Source organism: Pogona vitticeps, chromosome 3 (genome assembly GCF_051106095.1).
Source record: "Pogona vitticeps strain Pit_001003342236 chromosome 3, PviZW2.1, whole genome shotgun sequence".
In the NCBI taxonomy this organism is placed as follows: domain Eukaryota; kingdom Metazoa; phylum Chordata; class Lepidosauria; order Squamata; family Agamidae; genus Pogona; species Pogona vitticeps.
Genome location: NC_135785.1, coordinates 44,959,365 through 44,976,765, shown reverse-complemented (window position 1 = coordinate 44,976,765; position 17,401 = coordinate 44,959,365). Strand labels below are relative to the sequence as shown.

Here is a 17,401-nt window from a genome sequence, read left to right as displayed (position 1 = left end):
TTACATATTACTCATGCCAACTTATGCTGACCCTTTCCAGGGTTACCTAGGTATAGAAAGATGTAGTTTACTGTTTCTTTTTGGGGTGTACCCTAGAACTGTGCTCCTTGCTTGTCTACCTGGAGGCACAGTGGGAATTGAACTCCCAACCTCTGGCTCCACGGTCAGATGCTCCAGCTTGCTGGACAAATTATCTTCTAAACTAGTAATGTTGCTGGATGGAAGGTTCCAGGAACAGGGGTCCAGAAGATTAACACACACACATACATTGGGCAGGGTAAGTGGATCCATGTAGGGATCCACCTCACATCCAGTGCTAGAACAAGGTTGAAGAAAGCTGCTTAAGACCAGGTTGGAGCTCCTTGGTGGAACAGTCATGCGTCGAAAGACAATTTTAATTCATTCCGCAAAAATCGTCATCTTGTGAAAAAATCGTCTTGCGAGGTTCCCTATGCATTGGTCTCAAAAAAAAAAGTCATGCAAAGCATCGGTCTAAAAAAAAGTCTTGCGAAGCATCAGTCTCAAAAAAAAAGTCTTGCAAAGCACAGTCATAGAAAAAAAGTCTTACGAGGCACCATAGTGATTGCAAAAAACAATCATCTTGCGGGTTTTTCATCCCGCGAGGCAATTGTCCAACAAGGCACCACTGTATATGGCAAAAGAGTACAGGATTTCACTATATATATGCATGTCATGTGACAGGCCTTTTGAACCATAGTGAAGCCCCTGCTTCTGTGCTTCCCATCCCTCGTCTTTTCACAGAGTCTGCACAAGAATCTAGAATTGTGTGGTGAGACTTCCTCTCTTGCTGTCTTCATCATCAATCTTCCTAGCAAAAGGCTGACACTGGGGAAAAGCTACAAGGAGACACTCACCCGGAGAAGCTGTCAAAAATCTGCCCACGGGGAATCTTCCTGCCTCTTTTTCGATCTGCAGACTTTCTATCTACAGCTAGACTATAATGGGAGGTAGGTTTTTACTTAAATCTGTAGTTCTGAAACAGGAGCATTTCCTAAATCTACATACATATGTTACCCTTATATAACACGAATCTATTCTGATTTACTCTGAAATAAATCTCCCTGACTTCAATAAGGCTTAATTCCTAACAAGTGTATTTATTTAGGATTACACCCAATAAGGAAAGTAGTTTCATTACGTTCTAAACAAGTGAACTCTGAATGGAACCAGAACTACAGCTGAGAAGTTACTTTTCTGAAATAATGCTCTGAACGTGACTGCTAGTGGGATTCTAGAAATGGTGGTCCAAAAATGTAACTTTCTCATCTCTGGTTACAATGTGTAACCAAGCAGACCAGAAACCTACCTTTGCTATCGCATATGTATTGGGCCTCACAGAGTTAAGAGCTGTTATAGATAGGTAGCTTCATAGTGACACCCTTAAAATGCCATTACAAGGCTTCCCAGGCCAGCTGTTGTTGGATCTTGCAACTCAGAAACCCTAGCCCAGCACATCCAATGATTATGGTTTGTGTGATCTCTAGTCTAAAAACATCTGGAAACCTGAATTTAAAAACTACTGACTAGGAGAAGAAGCTGCCTTTGTTCTGCGTGGTTGGGAGAGATCAATAAATTGGACTGCTAAAACGCAATTGAGACCATGATTTCTCAGAGGTAATATATTGAAATATATTAATTAAAATATTAATTGCCTTGTTCATCACCAGTGGTGGTGGTAGACCCATATGTATGTCAATACAATCCTATGTATATGCCACACAAAGCATTAGGTGGGTCAGAGGGCATTTTGGTGGCAGTGGCTAAACACATACAGAATCTACCTGTGAAGCCCGAAAAACCCACAACAACCTCATTATGAACTTTATTAAAAACTTTGGCAGGAGGTTCCATAGACCCAACCCTCAAAGTTTTAAAAATATCATAGGTGACATGACCTAAATCATTGGTGCCAATGGTGAAATAACTACATTGTTGCTTCCCTTGGAGGCTTGTGGTCTCAGGGTAACGCTCACTTAGCATTTGAGGGTGACAAGCACCCACCCACTCAGATTACCAGTGATTTATAGTTGTTTTATTACAACTGATGGCAGCATTAGGGAAATCGCTTTGGTTTCGTTACATGATCTAAATATAACTTATGGCAGTTATTACTCACCATGTGCATGCAAATAATATTATTGAAAATACCATATATGCAATCATAAGCACCACTGCATGCTTGGCACACAATCAAACTCTTTCCAAAGTTGACTGTCAAGGATATTTGAACAGACCGTTGTCCTCGGTGTATGCAAATAAGTCTACGTCTTCCTAGGGAGAGCACACATAATCCTTACTCACTTTGGTGAGCACTAATTGACAAAACTAGAGCTGCCGAAGTCAATAGGGTTATTTGTTTTAGTAAAGGCTCATTTACCTGAATTAAACAGGTGTAATTTAGATGATGCAATTAATAAATGCATTTCAGAAAGAGAAAGGGGAAATCAAAGAAAAACTAAACAAAAGATGAATTTTAAAAGAGACATGGTTACAGAGTTTGCTCAAGCTTTTATGGATTTCACAAGGCATGCATTTCTGTCATCCATTTGGCCCTGAAACAGCCATACTACAAACAAGGACAGAAACTTCTTTCAAACTTAAAAAGAACCACTGACCAAATGTTTAAACTTTCCTAGACTCAGGCCTAGCCTGGCCATTAACCAAGGTGAGATGACTGTCACTATCATTTGAAGCACTGGATGTGCTAACACCGTTACTATTACCTATTTCTGTGCTGTAGCCCTGGCTGTTTCAGAAGGCCAGGCCACTCTTAGATTAATACCAGGCTCTGAGGGAACCCTCAGAGTCAAAGCATTGTCAGGAGAGTGGCCAAAACTATTGTCTGTATCAAACTCAGGTGATTTATTTCAGCCACCTCTCCTACAGCACCTTCTTGTTACTGATGTTTTGGAGGGCCCCTCTCAGAACTGGACATCATTTAAGTAGCTGGCTGTTTCCACCTGTTGTGGAGCATAACGGATCTCCTGGGCAACAGCGGTTCCTCCTTGTCCACTGGTAGCTTGTGGGGACGGCCATCCCCTTGCCACTGCTGCTACCAACGTCTTATTCTCTACCCAGCACAGCTGCCCTCCTTCACCAACAGGGCAGCATGACTGTTGTTGTGTTTGAGGGGGTGGCGACAGTGGGATGGCCCCTGCAAAATGTGGGAAGAGTCCTTTGCTTCTTCGGAGAGCTTGTCCTGTCTCTGACTAAAAGAAATACTCAGTTTGGAAGTCTGCCTTTCCCTTCACTCTTTATATAAAAGTGCACCAAGAGGTGACTGCTGACTAATTAACAACTTTTTCCCACAAAAAAGGGAAAAAAATTCTGAAATCCTTCTGTGTCTCTGAATCCCACCTGGGAAAGGGCTGTTATATAATAGGCTCCCTTGCAACTTTTCCCCATCTCCCCCCCCCCTAATTACAGAGATATCAGAATTTAGAATTTCAAAAATTATTCTAGCTCCCTTCTCCTAAGATGTTTTCAGCCCATTACTTTCTCAAAATGCAAATGTTCTATATTGATACTCAAGACTGCAATCTTATGCATATTTAGCCAGTAACAGCCCTGATTGAGGAGAGGGGAGCTTACTTCTGGGTAAGCATGCATAGGACTGGGCTGTCAATCATCCTTCCATCAAACAGCCATCAATCATGTCACTTTGTGCTTCTTTTTAAAGCATATTTTCAGGCTTAAAAGAAAGGTGCTGAGGTTTTAAGACAAGTGAAAGTAGTTAAGAACTCTTGGATCAGTTCTTAGCAAAGAAAACATTGACTCATGGGTTCCTCAGGACCTCACTGACTGTCCCCAGCATCCTGCCCCCTCTGTCCAAATACTGGATATTCTGGGGATCCTGTTCTGCTCATGTAGACCCCCATCATTACCTAAAGTGCCATTCATGCACAGTCCTAAATCACATTGGGACCTATGTGTCTAGAAAAGTGTGACCCCCCCCTCCACACACACACACTTCATGTGCCTCCAACACATGAAGGGTACTAGAACTGGGTACCAAGGATGCAATGAGCCTGGCTGGAATAGCAACTATGGCCCAACTCCATATCCCTAGACCAGAAGTGTCAAACTCAATTTCATCTTGGACAGCATCAGCATTATGGTTGCCCTCAAAGGGCCAGTTGTATCTGCAAGACTATATACATGTATCTACCTTTTATCATATTAAATATAATCCTCTTCATTTGATTTTTACTGGTTTTAGTAATAGCGTGGATAATAACTAATTCTGAAAGGAAATGTCTATGATCAAAGTCTAGAAATAATGGCAAGCAGATATTCAAGTATACAAATACTATACAATTTATTGAAAAGTGTGTTTTAGTAACACCCGTTGACACCCACTCCACAGCTCTACCTGTGCTTGTTTGTTTTGTTAATTATTCACGGAAGTCACCTTTCCCTCACACTTGCCACAGCCTTCAACCTTCGTTATCACCTCGTTATCACCTGGATCCTCACTCAATTCCATAGCCGATCCGGAATAGGAAGTGGAGATGGCCGCTGCTAGGCGACGCCATCAAACAGTCCTCACCGGGAGCCATAAGAATGGGAGTAGGTAATAGTGAGGACTCGTTCTAGCCAGGAAGGGAGGCTGAGGGGCCTAACGCCGAGGGAGGCCCAGAGAGAAAGAAAAAGAAACCGGGCCTTCTCGGCAGTGGCCCCTCGCCTTTGGAACAGTCTGCGCCCAGAGATCTGTCTGGCTCCCTCGCTGGGTGTTTTTAAGAGCAGACCTAAGACCTGGCTCTCTCTCCTGTCTTCATTTGAATATTTTTCCCCATCTTGAGCTATAGTACTACTGCTGTTTTTAAATTTTTATTATATTGTTTTTATTTTATCTATTGTTGTTAGCCGCCCAGAGTAGACTTCAGTCTAATTTAATAAACAAATAAATAATGATAATAGACTATATTTCCCAAGGTGCTATACGCCACCCAAGCAGCTGCACATTCTGATTCTTCGCTGCTTAGAATGCTGGGATCAGAAGTCCTGCTGGGTGGATTCCCAGCATCTTTGCAGAGCATTATGGGTGACGAAGTAAGCGTCTGCTTATTGTATATTGCACTGTAGCAGGCAACACTGCGAGGGCCAGATGAAATGGCCCAGCGGGCCGGGTTTGGCCTGTGGTCCTGCAGTTTGACACATGTGCCTTAGACAAAGGGAAAAGAATAAAAAGATTTATGGGTAGGTGTGCCATAAATTCCAACTAATAAGGACCCCAGTAGGGCTTCCAGGGTATCTGAGTTATTTAAGGGGTAGCTTTACCAGTGAGTTTCCATGGTGACGTGCGGACTTGAACCCAGTTCTCCTGAGTCCTAGTCTGATGCTCTACACCAGTGGTTCTTAACCTTTGTTACTTGGATGTTTTTGAACTGCAACTCCCAGAAACCCCAGCCAGCACAGTTGGTGGTGAAGGCTTCTGGGAGTTGCAGTCCAAAACTCCTGAGTAACCCAAGGTTAAGAACCAGTGCTCTACACCACACTGGCTTTCAAAAAGACCTATGCTGTAACTGAAATCCAGATTCTCGGTACGTAACTTGCCCTAGGAAAGCAGGGCCGGTTACGGAGGTGAGAATACATGAATTCCTCCTCCTTTCTTTGTTGTTTTATCATTGCTGTTCTGTGTTGTTACAAAAGTATAAAATAACTGATGATGTGCAGTAAGTGGATGTTAAAGTGGATAAAGTGCCACAATATGTAGCAACCGCTGCCAAACTGGATGTTTTAAGAAACGATGAAATAAATCTATGGAATAGAAAGCTATTAATGGCCACCAGTCATAATAGTTTTTCTATTCCAGTTAGAGCCGGCTCTGTCATTAGGCAGAGTGAGACAGACACTTCGGGTATTGAATTCCTAGTCCCATGAAAGAGTAGCAAACTACTCCTTACTTAACTTGTCATTATTGTCCTTTTACTGCTTAGGGAGGGGAAAAGACCCTTGGGGAATTTTCTGCCTCATGTGGGAAAAGAACCTGACCGGCTTTAGATACTCTAACAACCTGTCACTCTGGTGGGTAAAAGACACCATTTGCTTCTCTGCCTCAGGCAACAAAGTATCTTAGGCCAGCCCTGCCTCCAGGAACAAAAGCAGTATTCCTCCCAGCATCCGACTGCTGAGGAAAAAAAACTAAAAGGGGTTAATCACAGGAAAGTTCAGCTGGTGGGCTTCCCATGGCATCTAGCTCAGCACAGTGGAGACCAAATACTAGGCTAGACCAGACTTTGGTCTGAACCAGCTCTGTCCTTTTTAGGTTCTTAAATATTTGTTTGCTGCTACTTTTGAACAGTTTCCAATTGCATACTCTGCATAGTAGAGCACCTTGTATCGGGCAAATGTCTGGCGATCAAAAGGTAAAATGGAAATATTTCAGTCAGCAAAATAAAAAGGAATGTATCCATGTTTCCTTTTTCTTACTGGGACTGTTGAGTTCATATGTTCAGTTTTGTTTGGATTTTTCTTTCCCCTGCTGTTATGAAGCCCCACGTTTTGCTTTAAAACTTTAACAAGGAGGAGCCCTATTTGAAAGTCGTTCTTCTAGCCAACACAAGCTTAGCACCAGAAGAAAAGAAGGGGGGGGATTAAATCCTTCTCAGCTTTAAGGATTAGAATAGTCCATCCAGGAGCTACTGGAAGCTGCCTTGGCCAATCAAGTTTATAATTCTATTCCAAAGCACAAAAACTACAAGTCATTCCTGTAAGGACATGCTTTCCAATTGACTCCATTCACACATGCAGTTGCCACTCCACATAAGCCATCCAGAAACTTGAGTGCGAAGAAACTGAGGGCTTTAGATGCATGTGTGAATCATGCCTTTGGCTCTAAAATCAGTGCATTTTTACAAGGCTTGGCTTCAAGGCTAGCAGTCTGTTACCTAAACATAGGGAGTGAGGAAGAAAGCTGACATACTCTGCTCCAAAGTTGCATAACTCAGGAAGAGACAACTTTGTGCATTTTAATTCCTATTGTCCCCAGATAGCATGAGAGGTTATGGGAGTTGTCATCCAAACCATCAAGGCTGCTTACCTCCTGTATAAGTAGTGCTAAAATCCTTAACAATGGGGGCAGAGATGAAAAGAACCAAGTGAATTCACCCCCTTCGGACATCTTAACCGAAAAGCAAACTAAATATGAAGGATGTTCCCAACTCCTCATATGAATTTCCCATGACAACTTCTAATTTTTTCCCATTAATTGCAATGGATTGAGTGATCAGTTCCTGGAAACACTAAGACAACCCACTTGGTCACTTACTATTCATTGCCAATTTTTCTCCAACTTGTGTTTTCTACAAATATTAATAGATGCTCTATAGCCCCAAGCTTCGTGGTGCTAATGTTATAACTGTATCATCAACACTCTCTCTCCTCTCCCTCTCTTGCTTTCGGTTTTTGCCTCTCCCAGTGGGTAACAACAGTTTTCTACAGTCAAGGCCATAACTCTAAAGCCATCCAGGCCCAAGCAGGGGCACCAATATTGTGAAATCCTGCCCTTGCCACTCCCAGCCATTGTCATGTTTCCGCTTTGCCAAGATCTAAGACATTTTTCACTGTGGTTACTAGGAATTAGCTGGGTAAGCAAAGCTGCTTACCCTGGGGTCAGCTCAATTCTACCCTCCTGTGATTTCCAGAACAAAAAGAAAAGAACAGGAGGGAGCTAAGGGGAAGAAAATTAGTTGTGAGCCTTTGTTATGTAGTACTGAAGTACAGGCTGATTCATACCTCTTCTCCCCATACAGTCAACAAGATTGCTAGACTGTGGTCAGCATCACATGTGACCAGATGTCACAGGGGTGCAAGGATAAGTGAATGGCGATTTTACTGCCCTGTGGTTGCTTGTTTAAGAATTAGCTTTGAGGACACTTTCATGAAATCTTCCACTGATGCCAGCTTGGATTCGATTTTATGAATCCACTACATGCCTTATGAAAAAATGCAGACAGGAAATATATAGTTTTCTTTTGCAAACTCTTCCAAACATAGCAAGTATTTGGGCACATCGTGGGAAGGAAAGGGATGTAGAAACAATCCTTCAAAAGACAGATCGCTGGGCCAAATTTCTAAGGATGGCTTCTTATCCAAGAAATAAGGGAGATTGTCTATGCTTCCCCTTTACTGAAGTGGCATAATCTGTTGATGCCTTCCTGACCAAGCTACACCCACTGATCAATCAAAAGGGCATTTGCCTCCTTTGGACCAAGTCCAAAATGGAATAAAATCAGTGAAATCCCAGCCATGGAAATAAGACTCTTTCAATCTATCTATGAGAATCTGGACCATACCCTGAAACATGCCTTCTCATGCTTGACTACACCAAATACAAACCCGTAATTTTTAAAAAATGTGAGTGCAATTACACAAATTAAGCAGTTACTATCCTGTATACTTAAACAAATCATCTTCACTTTTTCCTGTCTCCATACAGATTATGCCTGCTGCCAAGGACTTAACAATAGTTTCCCTAATTTTTCCCCCCAGTAAGCAAAAACTGGTGCAAAGCAGCTAAGGTTTTCATTCTGAGCCCTACCTTATCATCTCCCCATGGTTAACTCCTGCCTTCTAATTGTCAGCAGTACAGAATCCAGCAATATTCAAAGGGCCATCCCTCTCCTTTCTGGTGTCAGGGAGCAAAAAGAAAGACTCTCCCTGGCATCTGGCCATTAAAACAAAAATAAAAATGAAGTCCCTGCAAAGACACCCAACTGGGAGAAGATCAGTGTACAAGGGGAATCAAATCGCCTTTTAAAAAGAAAAAGATATCCTAAATGCTTCCTCCCTGGCTAATCTCATCCCTCAGATACATCAATGGGGGCTGGAAGGCAGGGAGATGCTTAAAAGGTGGATTCCTCCCCCCCCCCACAGCCCTAAATAACAACAAAAAAAGAGGGATTTGGGTTGTCACGCTGTGATTGATAGCAGCTGGGCCCACGTTAACCAATTAACGGGGTTCCTGGGGTTTAAGGCAGCAAGGAAGAGATTTAGAGGTTTTGAGAAGTTTCATCGCTACCCCTGTTGCATCAAGGGAGCAGCCGATCAGTTTCGGGGTTCGGCTTAGGAGCATCAGGCGGGCTTCCTTGGAGTGGCCGCCTGTTGTCATTTTGCCATTAAAGCAGAGCTGGCAGCAAGCTTTCCTGAGAACGGGTTTAAAAAAAATAAATCCGCACCTTGAGAGAGATTTTCCTAACAAGAGAAGGACTTTTCAGTGTCCTGCCCCGAAGTCTTTCATCATTGTGGCTCTTTCCCACGCGAGTAGTTTAGGTTGGGGAAATGACACATTCTCTTTCTCTCCTCCCCCCCCCCTCGCTTTGTGTGAACGCGAAACTTTGTTTTCGCCGCTCGCCTTTTGCTTTGCACCACCATCATCTTGGGGACAAGGGTGAGAATAGGGAAAAGGGTGTGAGTCAAATCTCGAGCCATGCCCGGGCTGCGGGGGTGCGGGGGTGGGGGAGAGCTGTGGCAGATTTTTCTTCCCCGCCCGCCTGCAGCCCCGAGGAGGAGGAGGAGCGGCGGTGGCGGCGGCAGGGAAAGAGCTGGGGGTCTTCCGACCCCAGTGATATATTTGCTGCAATCAGCGCTCCGACTCGAGTCTCGCCCGATGATGTACAGCGATCCGCCCGCAGAGAGCCAGCGCGCCGGAATGACACGTCAATGAGGCGTCAGGGGACGCGGCGGGCTCCACATCTGGAAGATTTCAAAGCTCGACGCGCAGCCCGGCCCCTCCCCGCCTCGCTTTCCTCCCTCTTTCTCCCGGGGGGGGGGACATCGAGGCGAAACGACCCGGTTCGCAAAACATCGGGTCAAGGCACCCGATCCCGACGCTGGAGAGCCGGCTGCAGTCGCCGGGGGCTCGCCCATCTATTCCCACCACCACCACCCACCGCACCCTTTGGAATGGGTGCCCCCCCCACCCCCGAAAGCGAGCTGAGGGGGGGGGGGCACCGGGCTGGCAGGGAAATGATTTTTAACTCCTCCGGAAGGGTCCCCAGGCACTCGGCCACCCACTCCCCCCTCGGGACCCTTCCGGAGGAGGACAAAAAGCGTTCCCCCCTACTCCCACATTTCGGTCCACGCCGGGGCAGCGCCGCAGCCGGGGGGCGCCTGGCGTGGAGGTCCCGCGGCCAGGGAGGGCGCGGGCGAGCCGCTGGGCGAAGGCGACGGGAGCGCACCCCACCCCCGCCGGGTGGCTCTCCCCACGCACCCCACCCCGGGGTGTCCACACACACACAAGCGCGCGCGACTCCTGTCGCCTCTCCCCTCAGACGGGGTGGGTGGGGGAGACCCGTCGGTTTGCAAAGCAGGGAGGGTGGCCAGCTGCCACCCCGGCCCCCGCCAGCCCGTCCTTCTCCCCGCGAAAGGGGTCCCCGGGGGGCGGGAAGGCAGAAGACGGCGTGGATGCCTTCGTTCCTTTCCTTCTCCCTTCCGCAACCGCCGGTCCGTCCGCCCACCCACTTCGGAGCAGCAATAACAGCAGACTGAGCAATCGGCTTAACCGTCCCCACGCAAAAAGTTTCTCCCTCCCCGCCAGCCCTTTCGCTGTTCGCCGCGCGTTACCTTCCACAGCTGCAATCGCAGACGCCAGGCAGAAAAGCACTACAAAATCCAATGCCATGGGAGCCCCAAACATGATGCAGGAGAACGAAGGATGGATCGGGAGGATGGCTCTCGTTTCTTTTCTTTTCCTTTTGGGAAGAAAAAATATAGATCCTTCTTGGACCCGGTTTAGTTCCCTGCTCGTTGCTTTTCCCCTTTTTTCCTTCTTTCTATATAGATATATGTGTGTATATATATATATTTTCTTCCGAACTCCACTCTGGATTACCCAGTGCTCCGCGTGGATCCGTGTGTGTTTCCCTGTATGCGCGTGTGTGTGCGTGTGTGTGTGTAGGTATGCCCGTGTATCTGTACGTGCGTGGGTGTGTGTATGAGGGGATGTTTGGGTGTATGTGTGTGTATGCGTGTGTGTGTGTGTGTGAGAAAGCGGGAGAGTCTATATTTTAGTGTCACATTGCAAGCGGTAGTAAAGTGTACAGTGAGAACCAGATCAGCCACGGAGGCTGAAGGGAGGGGGAGAGAGAGCGGCTGCCCCCTCCCCGCGCGCACCATCAACACTCTTCCCACCTCCAGCAGCTCCTGTCCAATCAAGGAATCAAACCCATAAAAATCCCCCAGCCAATCAGCAGCCAGCACTCCCTTACACTGGTATTGTTAGTTTTAAGAAAAACTTTTGCAGTAAACCACAGGGAGAGCACCAGGACCGAGGAAGGAGCCCAGAAGGAAGGGGAAGAGCGCCCCCTAGTGACGCCTTGGCTGCATATCCCTCTTCTTTTGCACGGATGAGCGTGTTAATTCGGGTCACGGTAGGCAGGACCGAAACCTACGGTTTCTTCGCCAAAAGGACCCAACCCACTTCCTATTTTTATCTCCAGGCTTTTATTTGCCGCGGGTTTTCTTGCCTTTCGGGATCCCCCGGTAAACTAATAGCATCTATTAGTTTAACAAGGATTCCTCTTTGCTCGGCGATAAGGGAAAGCGCGCAGTCTTATAATTCAGCCCAATTACGCATGACCTGTCACCAGGACGAGAGGACCTGCATGCTAAGTAACATCCAGACCGTCGGAAGGTTGTGTGTCATCCGGGTCTCCGGGGCCCAGAGATTTCCTGAACCTGCTGCTGCTGCTGCTGACAAGGACTTTCCTTGGCTCCGAACCATTTTAATCTCACTAATAACCCCGGGGATCATACGTCTCTTTAAAATCAACAACAGGTTTTTAATTACATTTGGATATGAGGCAGAGAACATATTATGCATTTGAGGATCACAACATGTGACATCGCCAGCTCCTAGCAAACTGTACTAGAAGAGGCTGCTCCATAATCCCCTATCAGTTTCACAACGTTAATTCTGCCTTTCCATCGGTATATACAGTATACTCAATGCCCAACAAGTCAAGGAACTTGTTTCTAGCCTGTTTCGCTCTTGGCCTCAGTGCTGTGCTCATTTGCCTGGGAGGGGGAAGTCTGCATTGGGTTGGGTGCAGGCAGAAGGCAAATGTGGAGTGGGATGGGGGTCCCAGGCAGCAGGAGTCATGATGACAGGCAAAACCAGGAGTGAAGGAGCGCGTGCGCGCGCGTGCCGCACACACACACACACACACACACACACACACACACACACACACACACACACACACACACACACACACACACACACACACACACACACACCCCTACGTCTGCATTTACAGTTACCACCATCCCATTCAATCACTCTACACAAGGAGCAGGGAAAATGTCTTGCCCCCAAATTGGCTGGGTTGGGAGTTGGGGGACACCGATTTACAGTGGTTCCACTCCTTCCTGACTGACCATCTCCAGAAGGTGATGTTGGGCGGCAGTGCTCTGTCCTATGGCGTTTATGTCATGGGGTTCCTCAGGGCTCAATACTGCCCCCCATGCTGTTTAACACCTACATGGAACAGCTGGGAGAGGTCATCAGGAGGTTTGGGCTGAGAAGTCAGCAATATGCTGATGACACTCAGCTCTACCTCTCGTTTTCCACCAATCCACGTGAGGCGGTTTGTGTGCTGAACTCGTGTCTGGACCTGATTATGGACTGGATGAGGGTTAATAAATTGAAGCTCAATCCAGAGAAGATGGAAGTGCTGTTAGTGGGTGCTTCACCGGACAGGCTAGAGGGCCATTTCCCTGCCCTGAATGAGGTTGCACTCCCCCAATGGACAGGGTCTGCAGCCTGGGGGTGCTCCTGGACCCCAGTCTAACTCTGGAACCCCAGGTGGACTTGGTGGCCAGGGGCGCCTCCCTTCAGCTGTGGAATTTATACCAGCTACGGCTCTACCTGGACAAGCAGAGTCTCATGACAGTTGCACATGCACTGGTAACATCCCGTACGGATTACTGCAATGCGCTGTACATGGGGCTGCCTTTGAAGATGGTCTGGCAGCTGCAGCTGGTTCAGAATCAAGTTGCGTGGCTGGAGAGTGGTGGGGCCGCTAGGGAACACATCAGGCTGGTTCTGTTCAAATTACATTGGCTACCAGTTGCTGCCCAGGACCAATTCAAAGTGCTTGTTTTGACGCATAAAGCCCTAAACGGCTTGGGCCCTGGATACGTGAAGGACCGCCTCCTAACATATGAACCTACTCGGCAGTTAAGATCTAACCAGGGGGCCCTTTTGGAAGAGCCGTCCTTCAAGGAGGTAAGAGGGATGGCTTGTAGACAAAGGGCCTTTTTGGCAGCTGCCCCCAGACTATGGAACACCATCCCGTCAACATTGATGACGTTTCAGCACAAGGTCAAAAACTTCCTGTTGCAGAAGGTTTTTAATTGAAATAATATCAACTGTGGGTCCTGATGACAATTTTTAGAGCATTGTATTTTAAGTGCTTTTATCTTTTTATTGAAATCAAATTGTTGTAAGCTGCCCAGAGACCTTTCGGTAGTGTGGGTGGCATATATGTTAAATAAAATAAATAAATAAATTTGAACTGTTTCAATCTCCTGCTGCTTCCCTCAGGGCTTTGTTTCAAAGCTCATTGGCTTATTGACTCCTGCTTGTTCACAATTCTCCATGTCACGTCACCATCTGAGGAAGTGGATGGGGGGTGGGGCACATGGGCGGGGCATGTGGAACACCAGCAAGACACTGGCCTTTGCGTTGGGTAAGAAGGGAGGAAGAAGCAGGCTGGCTAGGAGCAGCCTGAGATGGGCTGGGGTCCTGCTTGCTCAAATTAATGTCGCTTAGCGACATTAATCCGTTCCAGGAAAACGTTGCTAAGATTTTTAAAAGCCCATAGAAAGGCATTAAAGCACGTTTAATGCTTTCCAATGGGCTTCAAAACTAACCTTATATGAAGCTCCTCCATAGGGGCGGCCATTTTCGGTGCCTCTAAAGCGAGGCAACACAGTGGGCAGCCATTTTGTTTACCCGGTGGCCATTTTGGAACGCCGATCAGCTGGCCGAAAATGGGGGCTTTGCGACGATCGCTTCCCCATGATCATCGCAAAGTGAATTTTCCCCATAGGGACCATCACTAAGTGATCGCTCTTGCGATGGCCAAAACCCCATCGCTAAGTGATTTTGTCGCTCAATTGAGTGATCGCTAAGCGAGGCACCACTGTAATAGAATAATGGAGTTGGAAGGGACCTATAAAGCCATCAGGTCCAACTCTCTGCTCAGTGCAGGCATCCTAAGCACAGTATATCTGACAGATGCTTGTCCATTTTTCTCTTGAATGCCTCCAGCATCGGAGTGCTCACCATCTCCCAAGGTAATCAGTTCCATCATCATACTGCTCTAACAGGATGTTTTTCCTGATAGTCAACTGAAAGCCTGAAACCTGAGTTCATTATGTGCCCTGCACTCTGGGATGATTGAGAACAGATCCTGCCTGTCTTCTGTATGACAGTCTTTAAGGGTGTTATCCGATCTCCCCATAATGTTTTCTCAAGGCTAACCATGCCCAGTTATTTCAATCTTTCCTCATAGGGCTTAGTTTCCAATCCCTTAATCATCCTTCTTGCCCTCCTCTGAACCTGTTCCAATTTGTCAGCATCCTGCTCAAAGTGCAGTGCCTGGAACTGGACACAGGGCTCAAGATACGTTCTGACTAGTGCAGAATCAGGGTGAATGGACCAGCCTCCACTGCACTGAAGACAATATTTATTTAAAATATTTCTATCCCACCTTTCTCCCCAAAAGGGATCCACATCATTAAAAAGACAATATTCAAAAGTTAAAAACAGTAAATATACAAATATTTAAAAAGAATCGAACAAGTATTATATTAAAACATTTTTGACTAAAGTGTGGGGTCAGATAGTTATTTTTAAAAGTAAATAATGCTTGTCTCTAGATTTTTCAATGGCATAAAGTCAGTTCATGAATTGATTTATTTTCCTTTCCTTTTAATGATAGTGTAATAATAATTTAATTTATTAATGGATTGCCTCCTGCACAGGCTGGCCCTAAATGCTTTCTTTGAATCTTTATTGGGTCCCTCTGAGCATGGATCCTCTCTGCTGGCTCCTAAGCAAGGCTGGGGGGGGGGCAGCCCACCTTCTCTATAAGCCCATGTTCTCTGCCATGTTTCTCCAGACAGGGAGGAATGGCAGCTCAGTAAGGCTTTGAAAGATTGATTGAGAGGGCTTTTCTCCTGCCCAGATCCCATCCGTATTGTGTAGAAGTCTATGTTCAGTCTTGTTTAAAGTTTCATCTGTGGGAAAAATCCCTTCCAGCAGCTGGCTCTCTCTCTCTCTCAGCAAGCCTCCTCAGTTCCAGCACTGTCTCTAAGGCACCTTCCAAGCAATCTGTCATGGAAACCCTTCATTCAGAACTGACCACAACCACCCAAGCCAAACAAGCACAAACAAAGCATGAGATGGCGTAGTTATCATCTCTAAGTATCAATGTTGTCCCATCAACCCTGAGAGTGCCACTCTCTCCAAAGTCCACTTCTTTAATGAGGTCGGCAACATTCAAAGAAAAGAAATTTGCCTCCTTTTTTTGCATTAGGGAAGCACTCCAACATCTCAAAATGCTCTGAAGAGAAAGGTCTTCATCTGCCTGCCTGGCACGATGGGGCCAGCCTGGCCTCCTGTCAATGGGGTGGGGTGGGGGACCTACATCTGAGTAAAGAAGCAAAGCGTTCCTTTGGAAATGACTGATACAAATTTCAGGACAAGCTAGAGTGTAAAAATAAAATGTAACAAAATATTTAGGGACGATAAACACATTCGAGCTGGAATCTTAAAGTGAACCACACACTGGCCATAGCACTGTAGGAGGTGGTATAATATATCCCAGCATGGCTGTTCTGTGCACTTGGGGTCAAAATGAGTGATGTGAAGGTGGAGTTTGGTTCCACAGGAGCTAAACTTCCTTCATTCCCTGGAGGTTCTCCAAAAGGAAAGCCTCACCTAAGCATGTGGCTGGCATCTCAAAGGCTTGACACCTGTCACAAGGAAACTGGGCAAAGATAGCCAGCTTCTTGCATCCCCCCCACCCCCCACATCTCTTCTTCAGAGATAGGAAATTATCCTCAGCCTTCAAAGTCCTGGCCTTTTATTCTCCTTGACCCTGCCTCCTATAGCTTTTTCTCATCAGGGAACTGTTTCTCCTTCAGCTGCATCAGCTGGATCCTGAGAAAACATACCTTCCTGTTGGTCTGATCCTAAGAAAACATACCTTTCTCTCATACTTGTGTGCTGGGGCCACACAGCTCACTAGAGGTGCACACCTGCACCCTGTCACAAAAGCATAACCCACATTTTAGGGTAACAGTGGGCAACTTTCTGTAGCAGGAAGCCTGCATGGGTTCCGCAGAATTTACTGGGACCACATCTTCTGGTTGTCAGCATTTCTGTTGCTGACAGAAAAAGTGATTCTGGTGAGAAACATGACTGCAAAGAGGCTGTGATTTGCCCCTTGGCAGAATCACGCTCCAACTGCTGACTGGAAACAATTCTGTTAGGAAGCAAAGCGTGTGGATGTTCGGAGCAGCCATTTTGCTGACAACAGGGATGAAGGAGATTGCCGACTGACAGTGGAGGCCCCATATAGTCCACAGAAGTGCATTTTGTCCATCTTTGTCTTAAATAAACAAGTAATGAAGTGTCTGTGTTAGTGCTGAAAGATTGACAGGTGTTTGGGGAGGCAATTTTACAAATAAGACACTGCCACTAAGATGGCTATTCCTCTTTCTGGTTGCCACCCACTTTGTTTATGATGGTCAGGGCACTTGAAGAAGAGTGACCAATTATGACCTCAATGTACAATAACACCACGTAGTATCCAATTTGATTTTTTTTGATGGTTTTTGAAAAATATATATTGGGTGTTTTGAAAAAATTATGCCTCTTATTAGCTAATAGTCTTCATAAGAGTATTGTGGCACCCTTACAAGAGCAAAGTTTATTTGGTAGAAGCTTTTGTGGATATCTTCCAATGTCTGGAGCACAATGTTCAAGCCACAGGTTTATATGCATACTGGTTCTTGCTATAAGGGCGGGACAAAATGAAACGAGATATATAGACCAACAATTGTGTTATCAGTCCAGGACAGGAAAAGGGGAAACATGGTACTTTGAAAAGTACAAGATGGAGCAAAAAAGAATACCTTCCTCTCATAGTTGTGAGCTGGGGCCACACAGCTCACTAGAGGTGCACACCTGCACCCTGTCACAAAAGCATAACCCACATTTTAGGGTAACAGTGTGCAACTTTCTGTAGCAGGAAGCTTGCATGGGTTCCCCAGAATTTACTGGGACCACATCTTCTGGTTGATAAGAAGATAAGCTCTGCTGGATCAGGCCAAGGGCCCATCTAGTCCAGCTTCCTGTATCTCA

General features: G+C 46.2%; 1 protein-coding gene across 8 annotated transcripts in view; it reads right to left on the bottom strand.

The window, feature by feature from the left end:
• The window catches only part of EPHB1 (EPH receptor B1), a 436,605-nt gene extending 424,916 nt beyond the window's left edge, over positions 1-11,689 (bottom strand). For all 8 annotated transcript variants that reach the window (XM_078389291.1, XM_020786358.3, XM_078389288.1 and 5 more), the window contains exon 1: positions 10,588-11,689. In XM_078389291.1, the coding sequence (XP_078245417.1) occupies positions 10,588-10,660 (73 nt within the window). In that variant the 5' untranslated portion in view covers positions 10,661-11,689. The remainder of the gene's footprint in view (positions 1-10,587) is intronic.
• Positions 11,690-17,401: the final 5,712 nt, after the last annotated feature.